The sequence below is a fragment of the Phyllopteryx taeniolatus genome, chromosome 7 (assembly GCF_024500385.1).
Source record: "Phyllopteryx taeniolatus isolate TA_2022b chromosome 7, UOR_Ptae_1.2, whole genome shotgun sequence".
In the NCBI taxonomy this organism is placed as follows: domain Eukaryota; kingdom Metazoa; phylum Chordata; class Actinopteri; order Syngnathiformes; family Syngnathidae; genus Phyllopteryx; species Phyllopteryx taeniolatus.
Window position 1 is genome coordinate 19,571,608 of NC_084508.1, and position 19,152 is coordinate 19,590,759.

At 40.5% G+C, this 19,152-nt stretch overlaps 1 protein-coding gene and 1 long non-coding RNA gene across 10 annotated transcripts in view; one reads left to right on the top strand and one right to left on the bottom strand.

The window, feature by feature from the left end:
• Positions 1–3,761, top strand: part of LOC133480540 (uncharacterized) — a 34,841-nt gene extending 31,080 nt beyond the window's left edge. The window contains exon 5 of the long non-coding RNA XR_009789303.1: positions 292–3,761. This is a non-coding gene — a long non-coding RNA (uncharacterized LOC133480540). The remainder of the gene's footprint in view (positions 1–291) is intronic.
• ankle1 (ankyrin repeat and LEM domain containing 1) overlaps positions 1–19,152 on the bottom strand; it is a 34,397-nt gene that overhangs the window by 10,309 nt on the left and 4,936 nt on the right. For 6 of the 9 annotated variants that reach the window (XR_009789301.1, XR_009789300.1, XR_009789302.1 and 3 more), the window contains exons 5-9: positions 15,421–17,757; positions 15,158–15,329; positions 14,224–14,386; positions 10,553–10,685; positions 10,162–10,290 (exon numbers count right to left, since the gene is read on the bottom strand). Coding sequence is in view for 6 of the 9 variants with exons in the window: in XM_061778739.1 (XP_061634723.1) it covers positions 10,162–10,290; positions 10,553–10,685; positions 14,224–14,386; positions 15,158–15,329; positions 15,421–17,757 (2,934 nt within the window). In the remaining 3 variants the exon portion in view is untranslated. Of the gene's footprint in view, positions 1–5,507; positions 10,291–10,552; positions 10,686–14,223; positions 14,387–15,157; positions 15,330–15,420; positions 17,758–19,152 lie in introns of those variants that run through there. The other 3 variants (XM_061778744.1, XM_061778740.1, XM_061778745.1) reach the window with 3 other exon arrangements.

The following is a 19,152-nucleotide window of genomic DNA, read 5'->3' on the forward strand; positions in this document are numbered from 1 at the left end:
TGCAAATTGTAACCACAATAACATTTATTTAGATATCAGGCAGTTAGTTAAAACTAGGCATTTATAAAAAAAAATCTTTATAAATGCCTAGTTCTGACTATCTATATATAGTGTATCTTGTAGTGTATCTTGCATTTCTCAAGATTGTGCAGGTGCCACCAAATCAAGTGATCAAAAATTGCCCAAATGAGCACAAGATTCAGACAGGGGCGTGTCCAGTTTAGGCTTTTGTTTATCCAGCAGGGAACCATACATAATTTCCTGTGTGTGTCTGTATGTCTGTAATTGCAGGGCTGCAGATAAAGACAGGCAACATTCCATCTGTGACGAGACAGAGGAAGTCAAGACGTTAACACACAAACACACACACACTAGAGGCGTGTGAGCAGGTGGGCATTAAGTCAGGCAACTAAACAGATCACGTTGCGGTTTGATATCAGCAGACAGAAAGAGGAGGCCGGTTTGTACCTGCGGGCAGTCAGCAGCACCCTCACCAGGAATGTCCTCCCGCTTGTGAGACACATAAATGTAACTGTAGGCTTTCCTCTCAAACACCAACGTGACTGGCTAAAACGTCTTCAAATTGCACTACTAATCATCACAAATTTGATCAGCAAAACTACAATGGTAGTCATAGGAAAGCAGACCATCACCAAATCATAACAAACCTAATTTGCATCAGCAACATCATCAAATACCCACTTTGTGTATGCTTGAATTTTGTGATTACAATTCATACATAATTCAATGAGAACTTAAGGCAAGAGTTCCACAACTTTGCAATGCTGCACAGAAGTGGAAGAAAAACTCTCCCTAAATGTGTCATCGTTTGATTTTTGCGTGATCTTGCTATCAGTTGACCATAAAGAGATTTAAAAAATAAATAAATAAAAAGTATCACCAAATCCTTAGTGTTATGTATTGCGAACCCTTCTGAAGCAATTGTTTGCAGTAATACTATAATTGTACTTTAAACTGTGATTTTTTTTTTTTCACTGGCTGCCATGGCAACCCCATATTAGCTTCTTTAGTGGTGGTCATTACCAAGGTGAAGTAAAGAATATCGCTCAGATAATGAAACTGCTCTACCCTCCTGTACTTTGCTTTCAAGTTCAACCTGAGCCAAGAAAGAAAAGGTTATCTATTGTCATTATATTTCAGCACACATTCACATGGTACTCTGATATTGACGACAGGCACTTCCTTTGTTACTTTGGAGTAATTTGATCATCCGTGTATGAAATTGTCTTTCTGGAATAACGAGGATGTTATGACAAGGTAACCGGCATCAATAGGGAAACTTTGACGATATCAATGACCCAGACTTGTTCTGCTAGTTTGCTATTGTGGGAACTCCACAGGGCACCTTTGGCCGGGTAACCTATTGTGTATTATGAGCTGTAGTGGTGTGAGAATTGAGCTGGCCACCAAGCAGAACCGAGTATAGGGAAACTCTTTAGGAGGGACTAAATAAGGAGTGCTAACAATTCCCTTCTCCTGTGCAGATTTACTTTGTTGGTAAGCGCCTCGTGAACATTTACATTTTTAAGAAACCACCACCTCCGCTCATCCAAAGATGACTCAGTGGTTAAATGTCAGAGCTGTCCATGCCATTAAGGCCAACGCGTTTGAAGGCTGGACACCCTCAAACCCCACCCTCACCTCCCCATGTCTCTTCTTATTCCTCCCTCGCTTCCACTCTGACTTTGCCTTCATCCGCCATCATCCATCTCCCACACATCCAGGCTGGTTTGAGGGCTGATCTGTGCACAGACCTTGTCATTCACATTAGGGCAACATTGTCAGCTCAGGGCCATTCCCTCTCTCCTTCTCTCTCTCTCCATGGCCCAGATCTTTCTTCCTGTCACCCTCGTCCTCAGGCCAGAGAAGACCTTATAAAGCAACATCCTTCTCATCCACTTCTGTCAATTCCAACACTGTCATTCAAATCCTGTTTCGTGAGGGAGCACAGAAGTCCAGTTTTGAACATCCCTCACAGCAAGGCCTGTGCTTTTTTGGGTCCAAACTTGGTGTTGCAGTGGCAAGCAACCACTTGATTTTTTTAATTTGGATTTTTTTTTTTGCGCAGGCACAGAGGCAGAAGATGAAAATGCAGGAGAATTAGACAGCGCACCATGCATGTATAAAATGAATATCTGAAGGAGTTTAATGATTGTTATCAGCGTGGTATTTTGTTTCAAATTGCTTAATCAACTTAGTGACCGTCTGTTCTTTAAAGGTTTCCCAATTGCATACTTAGCTGCTGGCCCCATCTGGACTCTTTGCCTCTGATCTACAGTTACATGTTTTCTATGAGCAGATTAACAATGTTGCCTGGAAAAGCAACAACACCCCAATGTTTAGTAAAACCTTTCACGCAAGGCGTTGGTCAGTTTTAGTCGTTGAAGAGCAAGGTTTACATCATAGCAAAACTGATTATTAATTTAGGTGAGTAGACAGTTTCATCCTGCACGTTGCAAGATGCACTCTTGACATTATAGCGCCCTGTAGACCACACCACACCTAAAAACTGCCATGACTCAGCAGTTACGAGATGACATCTTTCTCTTTCTCATGCTATTTTAAAGGAAATAAAGCCTGTTTCGAAACACTGACACTTAGTGTCATAATGAGAATGTGTTATAGGAGTTATGTGGATACAACACTTGGTGACAATTCATGACAGGCCAGTGTTGACATTGCTGGCATTTAATAATAAGTGAAGCAAAGCCAGTTAATTGTGCAAGGGTCTTGTTAGTGGAGAACATGGAGTGTGCATAGGCTCTAATAATACGTTTATACAAGTTCCTGTTTTAATTCTCTTTTACTGTAATTCTCAGGTTCAGTAGTGCACACGTAAATACGGGATATATGCATATGTATACAAATATGTCAAGTAAGCTTACTAATGAAATTGTGTTTAGAATTAGCATTGTGTGTATACTGTAGGCATTTGCACATTGTGGCCAAGCCAAGAAGACGGTATTAAAGTATGGTAAAACCGTGAGAGCATTTTTTTGACATAGAAACATTGCGGCTGTGTTTTTTTTTTTGCTATCCCTGGTAACCATTGGGTTTGTGCTTGCCCCAGTGAACATTCAACGCTGTCGGTGAGTTTGGCTAAATTGGAAAACCATCGACCGTTGATTGTACCCTGTAGCAGGCTGTTACCCCAAAAATAAATATGCAGATCCTGCACAAAGGCATTGGCAATGACTCATTGACCCTTTTCTACAGGCAAGATGACAATTTCTTTCTTTCTTTTTTTTAAAAGAAAAACAACTACAAAGGTCACAATCAACATTCATTGCTGTCGGTGGGTTTAACTGTATAGAAGAGCTCACTGAACGATGAATGCAACTGTGTCCCAGATTTCAGCCGACCATCACAACGAATAATGTCACGATATGCTGATGATGCTATTGTTTATATCTGTGCCTGCCCCGCTCCAAGCCTACCACCAATAACAGGCAAACACGGCCTGCGCGAACTGACAGGAAGTTCAGATTGCATCTCGGTCTCACTGGCTGCGCTGGAGGGGTTCGAGTCTCACAACAAAAGCAGAACAGGAAGGAGGGGGGGATGCAGAGATAGTTGGGGGAAAAATGCATTTACTTTTGATATATGATTATAAAATATTAACTGAAGCAAATAAATATATCCTAGATGACCCTATGTACCCAACAAGTTTCCTTGAGTGTTTTTTCCACTTATATATTTTTTAACAAATACTTTTTTAATAAAGGTGGACATGAACAGAATGATTTTTTCCCTTTTGTATTTATTATTAAAACGTCATTGTTTGTTACAATACTTGCTGCTCGTATTATATCAAACAACATCCACTACAATGGTTCAGATTAGTTTTCCATCCATCCATCCATTTTCTCAACTGCTTGCCCTCATTAAAGTAAGGTGAGTTGGAGCATCCCAGCTGACTTTGGATGAAAGGCGGTGCACACCCTGGACTGGTCGCCAGTGAATTGCAGGACACACACACACAACGGCTCACATTCACATTTTCACCTATGAACAACCGCCTCCATCTAGATTCAAACCCGGAGCCTCTGGACTGTGGGACAGATGTGCCAACCACTACGCAACGTTGCTGCACCACCTAAACAGTTGTCTTTTTAAATAATTAAATATTGAGCTGAACCTGAAATTACCAGCCCCGACTCATCAAATTTTATCTTTAGTCGTCTTGCAATAAAATGTAATTTTACAATTCCATTTAATAAGTACATCATTGGATATTCATTCTTTACAGTGACATCGTATCTTCTGTATGTCTCCATTGAAGTCATTTGTCCAACGAAGAGAAAATTGAATATAAATACAAATAGATTTTTTTGTTTTTTACCAGGTATTTTAAAATATCTGCATTACAGCAATACCTTAACTTAATGTTAAAATATGTTTATGTTCAGTAGGGGTTGCAAGACCAGATTTTTAAAAGTTGAAACTAATGTGATGAAAGTCAAGATGACATGGACAAGTTACTGATAGCATCATACATAGGCCTAGATTTATTTTAAAAAATAAAAATAAAAAATCAACGGATGAGGGAATGCTTACAATAATCTATATTCACCGACAATGGGGAGCTCATACACCAAACTCACACATTGGAACACGAGCATTGACATGGCTCACTCGCTGTTGTGTGATGGTATTTCCAGCCAGAGAAAAATATCCTCTCCTTCTGCGGGTTTACCACTGGGACAGCCAGGTAAAGTTTGCACAACTTGGCCAAATGGGGAAACTTGTCTTTGTTCTGGGACCACCACAGCTGTGGGTTCTGCATGGCAGGAATTTGCAAATAATCAAGACACTTTAACAGTGTTGGCGTCAAAAAGTTGTTCAAACTCCCGCTCAAGCCTGGCTCCCCCTCTTACAGGTTCTCCCTCACATGCCAAAGTTGCACATTCAGAAATGGAAGACAATTTAAATCAATTAACATGTAATAATTTCATTCAGCGCACTATGCACTCATTTGATGCTGCAAGAGGTTCTGCCTTCTCCTGAAGCCAAAAACATGATTTGCGACGAGTCGACGTCACACTCCAAACGTCAACGTGGAGTAGTAAGTTGACAAACCAACTGGTCTGTACAACCCTTAATGTACAATATATTTATCTTTGGGGTTCAACATTGAGAACTATTCAGACCATATGCATCTCTGCTTGGATTTATCCCTGCATTAGGTCAAGGGAAAACAATCCAGATGAAAGGCGAGCACACTAGGTCACAGTTATATTGGAAAACATTTAAAATTAGTTGACAATGTATGACCATTGTGATTAAAAACAGCTTTGTATTATTATGAATACCAAAATGAAGGCTTGTTTATAATATCATTAACACTGTTTGTTTGCTATGTTAACAGTACACCTGCTTGTAACACGATAACAGCTATGGTTCTAGGTACAAATGTGTGACATCTGTTGGCCACTAGTGGAACTACATAAATTACGGCACAACAAAAGCACACCATCTAGTTCAAGTATTGTTTTTTTTCTCCTTTATACAAATTAAAAGATTGAAAGTTGAACAAGAACATGGTAGAAAGAGTACAATCGGTAATCACGATGAAAAGAAATCTGTTTTACAATCAAAGTCATGACAAAAAAAACAGAATTCGGGGAATTGATTATGCTTGACATCACACATGACATCAGATTATTAAACAATATTATCAGTATTGTCCAAGACCAACTCCCCTTCATGATCACATGCTTTGATGTACATAAACATTCATGTTGTCATCAGTGACAATTTGTATTACAGTAGAAGAAGAATCACCTTTATTGTCATGAACATGCATGCATGCACATGAAATTTGTTCTCTGCATTTTACCCATCACAGTGAACACACACACACTGGAGCAGGGGGTAGCTGAAGCGCCCGGGAGTTATCAAGTCCTCTAACGTAGTGTATAGTGGGATCTTACTAAAAAATAGCGATACAACATACAACTCAAAAGTCAAATAATGTAAACAAATCATTTCACAATTCAGCCAATACTGGTACAACAATCCCCCCCAAAACACTGTTGCTAGTACCAGCTAGCTTTATAAACATCTCAATATTCCAACAATCCAACAAATTGAAATGGTTTCTCTTCTAGGAACTAGCAGGTTAAATTAGGAAACATGAAGAAATATACTGTAAACCAAAACAAAGCATTTCATATGATGGTTGAGATGATGGTATTGCTGTCATTGAATAAACAATTAAAAAAAAAATTCTACAACCGATGCTGCTGATGTTAGTGATTCAAGCGAATGACAATGTTTTGTAATAAATGTGATGCAATTTGTGATCTACGGAATGAATTCATGTTGCGCGAATAAGCCGATGACATCCGCTCGGCTATCGGAAGAAAACCTTGCCCATGGAACATAATTAGTGACATGGTTGGCAGACCAGGCAGCATTCTAACCAGCGAACCACTAATTGAGTGTGTGTCTACATCCATGAATGGTTAATTCTGGCAATGGAACCAAGACTCTGTCCTAGTGCCTATATTTTATGAGTGAGATTCATAAAAGCAGAACCATGCACAATGTATGTTTTTATAAATATGATCAAAAGAAAGTCTGCGTGCTTCATAATCTAAAGTTAGAAATCTATGCAATCAATGTTTCACTTTGGTTGGTTGGTACACTCCAGACTACTACTTAGGGGTGGGAATTGTGCAGTAACTATATAAAATTGCAATATTTTGCCAATCATTTTTAATATCAGAATACAATTATGCAATAATCCATACATAGTAGTGCCTTGTGATGTGAGCTTAATTAATTCCTTGACCCAACTCAAAGCACCCAAAAGACGCCATTAACCAGTCACCCAAATAAAACAACAACACAAAATGTTTGTAATGTCATCTCATCTTCCATTCCGCTTATCCTTACCAGGGTAGCGGGCGTGCTGGAGCCTATCACAGCTACCATCGGGCAGGAGGCAGGGTACATTGCCAGCCAATCGCAGGGCACATACAAACAAACAAACCATTCCCACTCACATTCACACCTAAGGGCAATTTAGAGTCTTCAATTAACCTACCCTGCATGTTTTTGGGATGTGGGAGGAAACTGGAGTACCCGGAGAAAACCCACGCAGGCATGGGGAGAACATGCAAACTCCACACAGGCGGGCCGGGATTTGAACCCCAGCCATCAGAACTGTGAGGCAGATGTGCTAACCAGTCGTGCACCGTGCCACGTTTGTAATGTTTCTGAGAAAAATAGCCATCGATAATATTAAACATACAGTAATGTAATTAAATGGAATGAAAAATATTTGTTTGTCACTTTCTCCTTTAATGCATATTGTGCTGCGGACTGTTGTGCGCAGGTTGACCACGTGGGGGCAGTATGAGTTAGACACAGATAAAAATATATACATACAGTGGGTACGGAAAGTATTCAGACCTCCTTAAAATTTTCACTGTTATATTGCAGCCATTTCCTAAAATCATTTAAGTTCATTTTTTTCTCAATGTACACACAGCACCCCATATTGACAGAAACTGAATTGTTGAAATTTTTGCAGATTTATTAAAAAAGAAAAACTGAAATATCAAACAGCCATAAGTGTTCAGACCCTTTGCTCAGTGTTTAGTAGAAGCACCCTTTTGAGCTAATACAGCCATGAGTCTTTCTGGGAATGATGCATCAAGTTTTTCACACCTGGATTTGGGGATGTGGGAGGAAATCCCAAAAACAAGCGTGGTAGGTTGATTGAAGACTCTAAATTGCCCGTAGGTGTGAATGTGAGTGCGAATGGTTGTTTGTTTATGTGTGCCCTGCGATTGGTTGGCAAACACTACATGGTGTACCCCGCCTCCTGCCCGAAGTTAGCTGGGATAGGCTCCAGCACTCCCGCGACCCTAGTGAGGATAAGCGGCTCAGAAAATGGATGGATTGATGGATGGATTTGGGGATCATCAGCCATTCCTCCTTGCAGATCTTCTCCAGTTCTGTCAGGTTGGATGTGAACGTTGGAGGACAGCCATTTTCAGGTCTCTCCAGAGATGCTCAATTGGGTTTAAGTCAGGGCTCTGGCTGGGCCATTCAAGAACAGCTGTTTTAGCTGTGTGCTAAGTGTCATTGTCTTGTTGGAAGCTGAACTTTCGGCCGAGTCTGAGGTCCTGAGCACTCTGCAGATGGTTTTCGTCCAGGATATCCCTGTACTTGGCCGCATTCTTCTTTCCTTCGATTGCAACAAGTCGACCTGTCCCTGCAGCTGAAAAACACCCCCACAGCATGATGCTGCCACCACCATGCTTCACTGGTGGGAGTGTATTGGACAGGTGATGAGCAGTACCTGGATTTGTCCACACATACCGCTTACAATTATATTTTTTTGGTCCTGTTCGGCTGTTAGGTTAATCAGAATGGAGGATCTGTATCCCTTTTATGCCGGAACAGTTTTTTACTGTGTCACAGTGGAGTTTTTAAGCTTCCGCTGTGGTTTCTTAGTATTATAATTGAAGTTTATTGAGAATCAGAGTCGAATAGAACAAAGTTTCTAGAGGGGAGAGAGACAAACGAAGACAAAAGACAAAGCACTAATTGTAAACAAGATGAGAAAAGTTTATCTACAACAATGAAACATTGAATATGAATGTTGCATGGGCCCGTAGTGCTACACCATGTGAGGGAAGGACAGGACAAGCTAGAACCCGACAAGGACAGGAGAAGAAGCATGCAGGACAAGGGTCATGAACCCGGCTGTACAACTGAAGTGCGGTGGGATTGACTATGTAAATTATAAAAGTCTATAGAAAGAGAGTATAAGTGAGGGGATACACAAGCGATTTGCATATTCATGAGTTATTTGTCGCAGTAAGTGCATTACCCCACACCCAGTGAAAGAGTCCCAGGGGTGTGTGCCTGCGGACGCATGCAAGTGAATTGACACCGTTTTACACGCACAAAGTGTCCTGTAATTGCTATGCCCGTACCGCGGAGGCTGAGGACCCCACCCAATCAATCGAGGGGCGGGATCAGGCCCAGGGGTCCACCTGAGAGCAGCCCGCTGGACGGGACACGTCCCACACCAAGGGACCAGGGCGGTCCGCCGGCCCCACCGAGACGTCCTGACAAATGGCCACCCGTTGGGGGCCGCAGGGACTCAATGCCCCCACGAGTTAAATACGAGTGTCACGGCAAAGGGTCTGAATACTTTGCGATATTTCAGTTTTTCGTTTTTAATAAATCAGCAAAAATTTCAACAATTACGTTTTTTTTCTGTCAATATGGGGTCTGTGTGTACATTAATGAGGAAAATGAACTTAAATGATTTTAACAAATGGCGAAACAAATGGCGAAAAATTTATGGTGGTCTGGAAACTTTCCGTACTCACTGTGTGTGTGTATATATATATATGTGTATATATACACATATATATATATATATATATGTGTATATATACACATATATATATATGTGTATATATATATATAGAGAGAGAGAGAGAGAGAGAGAGAGAGAGAGAGAGAGAGGAGAGAGAGAGAGAGAGATACACACACAACCCCAATTCCAATGAAGTTGGGACGTTGTGTTTAACATAAATAAAAAAAGAATACTGTTTTGCGTGCGTGCGTCCGTGCGTGAGTGCGTGCGTGAGTGCGTGCGTGTGAGAGAGTGTAGATCAGTGATTCTCAACCAGTGTGCTGGGGCACAGTGTGCCGTGAGCGCTCTTCAGGTGTGCTGTGGGAAATCATAAAATTTTACATAACTGCTCAAAAAATTACTTATTTACAAGAAATGATGTATCTTTGTTCATCTATTTATGCCAGTGAGGCATAGTGACAGACAGAAAAAATGAATGCTCTTCTATGAGATGGCAGAAAGTACATACAGTAATTCATTAATCTACTTTTTGTGACATTTTTGTTTCTTGGTGTGCTGTGAGATTTTTTAATTGTAAAATATGTGCCTTGGCTCCATAAAGGTTGGAAATCACTGGAGTAGATGTCTGTCCTCATATGTTCCCAACAATAAAGTAATTCCAGGTTTTGTTCAAGGATCATCGGGATCAAAGGCCATCACAAATAGTTTAAGTTTGAATTTGAGTTTGTGTCAAGAAGTCTATTTTCTGTTTGCTTATTACTGTCTGATGTCTGCTGGCCGGAGCTGTCGCTCACCTTCAGCCAAAAATATCTGCATGGCCCGATAAAGCAGATGGACACCCAGCTCACGCTTTTTCTTCAGCTGCCAATTTGACACCACACCATAGAAATCCCCACGCTTCAGGTTCGTGAGCATCTTCAACCCTGGGACATGAATAGAAGGAGGGAGTAAGGTTGACAAACTGGATTTCATAACAAACTGCTTGATGGGTTATGATTTGCATGTAACATGACAGTAACCTTGACTTTCCTCCACGAAAATTAGAGTTACATTCTAGGAACTTTTTTTCCCCACAATCACACACCAACAGTATGAAAACTACCTGAAACTAAACACCTCATAGTAGACAACAGCAAGGGCATTTTGCAAGCATAATACAAAGAGCGGGTTCCTTCTTCCACTTACCGATTGCCTCCACCATGCAGGCCTCTCTTGTGTAAGCCTCCACTGGAATGACGTTCTGGAAGCAATGCAGTGAGATGACGCCCTGCTCAGCATTCCATACCTGAAGTATTTGCTGCACTTTGGGGCACAGTTTCTGTCACAAAGTTGAAAGAAATTGTTACATCAATACAGTATTTCATTTATATTTATTCGGGCACCAAAAGCAAATCTATAAGATCAATAACAATTGATCATTAAAAGTGTTGGCAATGAATTTCATCATTGATTTGTTGTGTCATGCAATTAATACTGTATGTCAGTCTCACACTATGTTATGGGGCTCACATGAGTTTAGCAGGTGATGTATTCATCCATAAAACACCACAGATACTGTAGCGCATAGTTCAACAACAGGGTAAGTCACCACGGAATCCTACTTTATTCTGTTTTGAAGTGAGGACATGTAGCGTTAGCCTCTGCTAGTGCTTGGTGTATAATCACCTTGTATTGTCCATCTTGACGAGCATGAAGAGTTCATTAAACTTACATTAGCGCTATCACGTTAATAATGGAAGAGCAGGTATAGTGTAGTTTGCCTGCATTATTAGGAATCCCACGTGAGTTCCAAAACATGACCCGCTGCAACATGATTGGCTCCTGCATCGTGTGACGGGCAGGCTACACATACATAACGAGATGACCATGCCAAATGTATTCTGTATCACATTTGTACAAAATAAAAACAAAGAAGTTTGTTATAGTTAGGTTTAGGGTTAGGGCTAAAGCGGATTAGGATGGGTTAAGGCTGGGATTAAGGTGGGTTAGGGTTAGTGTATATTAATGCCGCCACACTTAAATCACATAGTTCTTTTCCCCTCTGGAAGCAGGCTATACCGGGATACAGCACCCAATCATAGTGCAGCGGCGTGTGTCCTGGAGTAAGACATGTCCTGCCAGGATCGCATGTGGGAGTCCTAATAACCTTATGACTAGCAAGACTAAAGAAGAAGTTTTTGTATTTACATCTTTTTTTTCCCATTAACTGTTCAGGCGGGTGTCATGTATAGATTCTGTGCTTTGTCCGACATCACTTATTGTTGATGTCGGAATATATGTGTTGTAGAGCTGTGCAATATATCGTTTGAGATCATCATCGCTACGTACGTGTGCACAATAGCCATATTGCAGGTCCTGCGATGCAGGAGGCAAATAAACAAGTGTTCCCATCTACCTGTACATTCAAGGGGAAGTGATAGGATTGCACAGTACCTCGCCTTCAAAGAAGATATGTCTTTTTAGTGTGATTTTTTTTCACAGAGTGGGTATGTGCATTTTGACACATAGCAGTCAATTCCAAATAAGAGGTAAAACATTATTGCTTCAAGATGTTTATTGTCACTCCCAGCTGTAGTTTACAGTAAAACTGACACATAAAACAAATAATTAAACGATTAACTTGTACAATAACCATCTATGGGGACACGGGAAAACTGCATGCCAGCATTTAATGAATCGTTCTTCAAATTGCAACAGATGCATGTCACTCACAACAGATTACACTGGAGGGAGCCGGGGGGGTTGGGTGGAGAACGAAGGTATTTTTGAAGAGACAAACTTAAAGTGTCCATAATGTGTGTTGCTTGAACTAATAAACCCAAAAATAGAAATACTAATCCATAGCAAACAAATGAAGACTGCTAGGAATGTACTAAAGGTGATACATACTCACTACGGTATAACTGGGCATGAAAATAAATAATTTTAACTTGAAGTCTATTCCCTGCTCTAAAGTACAAACCCCCATTCCAGTGAAGTTGGTACGTTGTGTAAAACGTAAATAAAACGGACAACAATGATTTGCAGAGCCTTTTCAACCTATATACAACTGACTACACAACAAAGACAAGATATTTAATGTTCGAACTGATGAACGTTATTGTTTTTTGCTAATCTCTCATCTTGATGCCTGCAACATGATCCAAAAAAGATGAGACAGGGGCAACAAAAGACTGGGAAATTTGAGGAATGCTCAAAAAAACACCTGTTAGGAACATTCCACAGGTGAACAGGTTAATTGTAAACAATGGAGTTTCATGATTGGTATAAAAGGAGCCTCCCCTTGTTCACAAGCAAGGATGCGCTGAGGTTCCCCATTTTGTGAACAGCTGCATGGTCAAATAGTCATCAGCTAACATCAGTTTAAGATCATGCTTCTCAACGTACAAGCGCAAATAATTTTAGGATTTCATCGTCCACAATCCATAATATCAAAATATTCAGAGAATCCGGAGTAATCTCTGCACGAAAATGGCAAGGCGGAACACCAACATTGAATGCCCGTGATCTTTGATCCCTCAGGCAGCACTGCATTAAAAACGGGCATCGTTGTATAAAGGATATTGCCACATGGGCTCAGGAACACTTAAAAAAAAAAACATGGTCAATTAACACAGTTCTTCGCTACATCTACAAATGCAAGTTGAAACTTTACCATGTAAAGCAAAAGCCATATACCAACAACACCTACAAACGCTTCTCTGAGCCAGAGCTCATCTGAAATTGGACTGACGCAAAGTGGAAAAGTGTGCTGTGGTCTCACGAATCCATATTTCTCATTGTTTTGGGAAATCATGGATGTCGTGTCCTCTGGGCCAAAGAGGAAAAGGACCATCTGGCTTGTTATCAGCGCAAAGTTCAAAAGCCAGCATCTGTGATGGTATGGGGGTGTGTTAGTGCCCATGGCATGGGTAACTTGCACATCTGTGAAGGCACAATTAATGCTGAAAAGTACATAAACAAACATATGCTGCCATCCAAGCAACGTCTTCTTCAGGGACATCCCTGCTTACTTCAGCAAGAAAATGCCAACCCATATTCTGCACGTGTTACAACAGCGTGGCTTTGTAGTAAAAGAGTGTGAGCACAAGACTGGCCTGTAAGCAGTCCAGACCTGTCTCCCACTGAAAATATGTAGCACATTATGAAATACAAATTATGACAATGGAGACTTCGGACTTCTGAGCAACTGAAATTGTACATCAAGCAAAAATGGGAAAGAATTCCACCTACAAAGCTTCAACAACGAGTATCCTCACTTCCCGAACGCTTATTGAGTGTTGTTAAAGGGAAAGGCGATGTAACAGAGTGATAAATATGCCCTTGTCCCAGCTTTTTGGTACGTGCTACAGGCATCAAATTCAAAATGAGGAATTTTTTATTTTTTTAAACTAACGTTCATCAGCTTGAACATTAAATATTTTGTTTTTGTAGTCTATTCAATTGAAAATAGGTTGAAAGGGATTTGAAAATCATTGTATTCTGTTTTTATTCGTTTTACACAGCGTCCCAGCTTAAATGGAATTAGAGTTTTTAGTTTTTTTTTTATTATTCATGTTTTTTGTTACTTGCAGCAACCTGTTTGTGCACTTTTCTGCACTGTCAATAAGAAATTATGACTGTTGTTGAATAAACGGATGGAAATTTAAAAATGTTTTTTGTCTGATTCATTAATTAATAAAAAAATAATCAACAGATTAATCAATTATGAAAATAATCGTTGAAGCCCTAATATTTATAATAGATGTGAGTGTTAGCGACTTTTCAACTTCTGAATACAATGTACTCTACATTTCAGATGAGTGAAATTATTCAAAATATAATTATTCACATTAAATTAATTGTTAGGACTTTACCTTAGAGGTTTTATCCCCTTTGTAGAACTCCAACGCCTCATAAAGATGACTGTAGGGGCGTGAGCGTTTTCCTTTTCCCACATAAAAGATGGCATTGACAAATGTCTGGAAACACTCCTGTGGAGTCATGCTATGACTCCGGAATGGAAGATTGTTTGTCACTCTGACAGAAAAAAAGCACAGGAAAATAAATTTAATTTTATCTCATTAAAATCCATCAGTAAAATAAACCTCAAAAGTGATTGTACAGGACAAATGTCTAGAAAGTCTAAAATACTGTAATATAATTCTCTACTGATTTGTCTTAATTCATTTGTCTCTGACATCCAGATGGCCTACAGTTCCGTGAAAAAGTATTGCCCCACCTTCTTAAATTCTAATATTTTTTGATAATTTCCCCACTTTAATGTTTAAGATCATCAAACAAATCTAAATATCATACAAACATAACCCAAGTTAACTTAAAATTCTGTTTTTAAATGGTGATTTTATTTATTAAGAAAAAATAATATTCAGTTACCTGGCCCTGTGTGAAAAATTACCCCACTTGTTAAATCATGAATTAATTGTGGCTAATCACAATTTTTTGTTAATTTACACTGATCATACCCAAGGCTTATTTCCCCGAGACCTGTTCAATAAGAAATCACTTAAACAGAATCTGTCCCGACAAAATCAAGTCAGACAAAAGATCTAAAAAAAGCTGCAACAAATTGACACGATCCAAAGAAATTCCTGAACAGTTGAGAAATGAAGAAATTGACATCTATCAGTCTGAAAAGGGGTTACAAAAGCCATTTCTAAAGCTTTAGGAATCCAGCGAACCATAGGGAGAGCCATTATCCGCACATGGAGAAAACATAGAACAGTGGTGAATTTCAGGGGGTATTTTGTTCTAGAGATATCGTTTTTAAGAGTGAATCCTGAATATCACCTTGGGTCGAGCAGCAGGTAGTTAAAGCTGGACTTGATAATGCCCTCTCTCCACTTTCTGTTCTGATCCGGTTGGTCAAATTGTTGGCACAAGGCCTGCTCGTCATCCTGACAGTCAGGCAGCTTAAAAGTTTTCAGGGCCAGATTCAGTTCTGCGGTATAACCTGAAGGTGCTACACACAGAAAAAGGGAAACCAAAACAAGATTGTTAAGATACGGCAACTAAATTTAAATGACAATTTTACAGTATGACAATACTGATACCAGTTTGTGGCTGTTCCACTTGATCTTGATGCTGTGATGGTTTAGAGTTTGACCCCTGCAACAGGCGGCACAGCCTTCGTATGTAGACTGGCCTGCTTCGACGGCTAATAGGCCCAGGACTCTCACCCACCTCTATTAACCTCCGTCTGAGCTCCTTATCCGTTATCCCATCGGTCTCTAGCAACAATCTGCACTCAACCTCATTTACCTTCTTGTTATTGGGGATCTCCGATGGCTTCCGGTTTTCCTTGCAGTCTCGTATATCGGCATGCATGGAGCGCCAGTCATAGATGATGGTCTCTTCACTGCTAGTGGTACTCATGCTGGAGTTGCATGAGGTATTAGCCGTAGGTGGAATGTGGGCCTCAATAAGTTTGTGACCCTGCTCCGTATCAGTGTAAAGGTACTCCACTGGTTCATCTGCATCCTCAATGTGCGGACGCCCTCCAGGGGTGTAAGACAGGTTGGCCAGGTGCTGTGACCTGCAGTGAGTTGACAGCCGACTCATGCTGTATCTGGGAGTGCATCCGGTCCCTGGAGTGCACGGAATGTCTGAGTCTTCCCTTGACCTCCTTGGGGAAAAATAGCTGGAGCTGGATGAAGACGAAACAGATTCCGTCTGAGAGCTAGCGTCCCCCGTAATCCTGACGTCTTCCTGTTGCTGGTAACGTACTTCAGGTGGATCATTTGCCTTCTTTTTTGCCTCATCCGTACTTGTCACATCATCTGTCAAAAAATCCCTACCTTCAGAAAGTCCAAACTCTTGTCCTTGGAGGGCCTGGATAACCTCTGCAAGATTTATTTCATAGAAATCCATTGAGGAATTGTGATTTTCCTCTAGAATAACTGTGTCACAAAGACTCTGTGACTCAACAAATGTATCACTGATGCTTTTGGGGAGGATAAGGGTATCAGGCTGGCTCAAGATCATACATGAACCTGTTCTCAGGGTGCTGGACTGAGTATCTGGGTAGTCTCTGGGAAAGGAGTCTGGTCCTGTGCTACTCTTTGAATTTGATGATGTGAAGCATTGAGCACGTGGTGAACTATAGGAGATGTTTTTCTGAAATCTGTGAGTTGCTTGCCGAGTTCGTATTGGTTCCCGTAAAGTCTCCTCAAATAGACAAGAGGTGCTTAAGAGGCTCTCGGGGGTTCTGCTAGTGTTAAGTGAGCAGCGACTCTGCCTCGATTTTGTCCGGCCTGTTACAAATGGACTTGGTGTAAATTGTTCTTGGCCTTCAGCTGGATTCCCTAACTGAATGTCTTCCAATGGGTGGTCTGCTTCACTTAAAGCAATTACAGCAGAATCAATGCAAGCCTTAGCCACATTATTGCTTAGATAATTATCCTCAGTCAAGCTCTGTTTATCAAGTTTAAACACATCAACTGGAGGTTCATCTTGAGCTTGTGCGACATCTCTATCAGCATATTTGGCAGTTTCTTCAGATAGAGATGGCTGTTTAGGATGCATGAAAATATCCAGTGCACTGCTGAAATGGTCACTTTCACAACTACTATAACTACTGCTGCCTCCACTACAATGTGCTGGCTGTTCTATATTCTCTTGAGCTTCTTTGACACCTGCATCCCCCTTACAATCACTGTGTTGCAAAGTAGAGTGACTAATGACTGTTTTCTCCATGTCTTCGTCTGTGCTTTCACTAATCTCCCGGCAGAAAACAAAGACATGGTCTGGTGAGGTGACATCTATGCCCTGCTGGGGTAGAACAGTTGCCAATCGTTCTGAATCCAGGAAGGTAGAGTACTCAGAAGGGTTGAACGACATGCTTCCATTACACTGTGTACCATCAACGGCCGGCATCTTTGTGGGAGATTCTGGGCTGAAAACAGGAAAATATTCATCGACATTACAGAAACTGACACTTTTACGGTTCGGTTGTCTGGACAGATATGTGGTAAGCATGTCTAGTTTGGTGGGAGTGATTCGTCCATTTGTTGTGGGTAGATTAAGTACACCCCCCTCTGACAAAAGCACATCATCATCAGCGAACAAATCATTCCCCTTTGGAAATGGTATTGTGGGTCCCGCTGTAGACATGCGAGTACTTGATAAAAGGGAGGCATCTTCAGATGTCCAGTGTAAGAAAGTGGTACAGTTCTGATTATGTTGTGGTTCAGTGTCCCCATCAAAGAGTTTGTTATACATTATTTCTTTGCAAAGTGTCCTTCCATTTATGTTCGAGTTGATAAAAAATGATGACCGCCTTGTGCTGCTTAAAGGGGCTTCACCAAGGTCACTGATCATAGACGACTGGGAAGTGAAGCTGTCGCCAGATTCAGGATAGCCGGATGTGTCTTTGTGGTCGGAATATACTGCTATGGAGAGATAAAAGATAAAGAGGAAACTGATGACTGTCACAGTAGAGTGCTGAGAAGGTTTAGCTATAAATTTCCTGATCACATTTTCATAAGAGCCACTAGTTATACAACCCCTCACAAAAATTATGGAATTACCGTTCCTGGAGGATGATAATTTGAAAATCATTGATGCTTCGTTCCACAAAACAATTTTCATTCAAAATAACAACCTTCTGGCTTTAAGAAACACAAAACAAAGCAAGAAAGAGTATTGTTGTAATCAGTCAATTTCTTTTTAGAGCTAGTCGAGGAAAAAAAAAATATAGAATCGCTCAATACTGAGGAAAAAAATATGTAATCATGAAAAACACTACAAGAACACTACACCAGTTGTACTTTGGTTCACCACCTCTGGATTTTAAAACAGCTTGGAGGCTCTGAGGCATGGATTTATCCAGTGAGAGACAGTATTGTTCATCAATCTGGCTCCAACGTCCTCTGATTGCTGTTACCACCTCAGCTTTGCAGGTGGGAGCCTTATCATTGACCATTTTAATTTTCACCACAGATTTTTGACTGGATAGAGATCCAGACTATTTGCAGGCCATGACATTGAAATTGTCTTTCTTGAAGGAAGGTTTTTATGGTTTTTGCTCAATGGCAAGATGCATCATCTTGAAAAATGTAATCGATAAAAATCTTTTCAATTGATGGAATCATAAGTGTTCAAAATATCTATGTAAACGTGTGCATTTATTGAAGAAGTAATGACTTCCATCTTCCCTGTGCCTTTATCTCACATGCAACCCCATATGATCAATAACTGGAAATGTGCATGTTTTCTTCAGGCAGTCATCTTCATATATCTCATTTGAATGGCACCTAACAAAAGTTCCAGCATCATCACCTTGCCCAATGCGATTCATCACTGAATATCACTTTCATCCAATCACCCACAATTGCTTTTCTTTAGCCCACTCTGGCCTTGTTTTTTTGGTTTTGGTGTTAAGGATGGCTTTCATTGGCTTTTCTGAATGTAAATGCGATTTCCTTTAGGTGGTTGCTTACAGTTCGGACACTGTTGACTCCAGTTTCCGCCCATTTGTACCTCATTTGTTTTGTTGTGCATTTTCTGTTTTCAAGACATATTGCTTTTCTATCTTGATGCTTGGAGGTCTTCCTTGGTCTACCAGGATGCTTCCCTTTTACAACCCTCCCATTGTGTCTGTACTTCGTCCAGATTTTAGAAACTGCTGAGTGGCAACAACCAACATCTTCTGCAACATTCTGTGATGTTTTACCTTCTTGATGAACAAAATTCTCCCCTTTGTTTCAACTGACATCTCTCATGTTAGAGTCACTATTCATGTCAATCAACTTGATGCAACAGCTCTCCAAGGTGCAAACACTCTT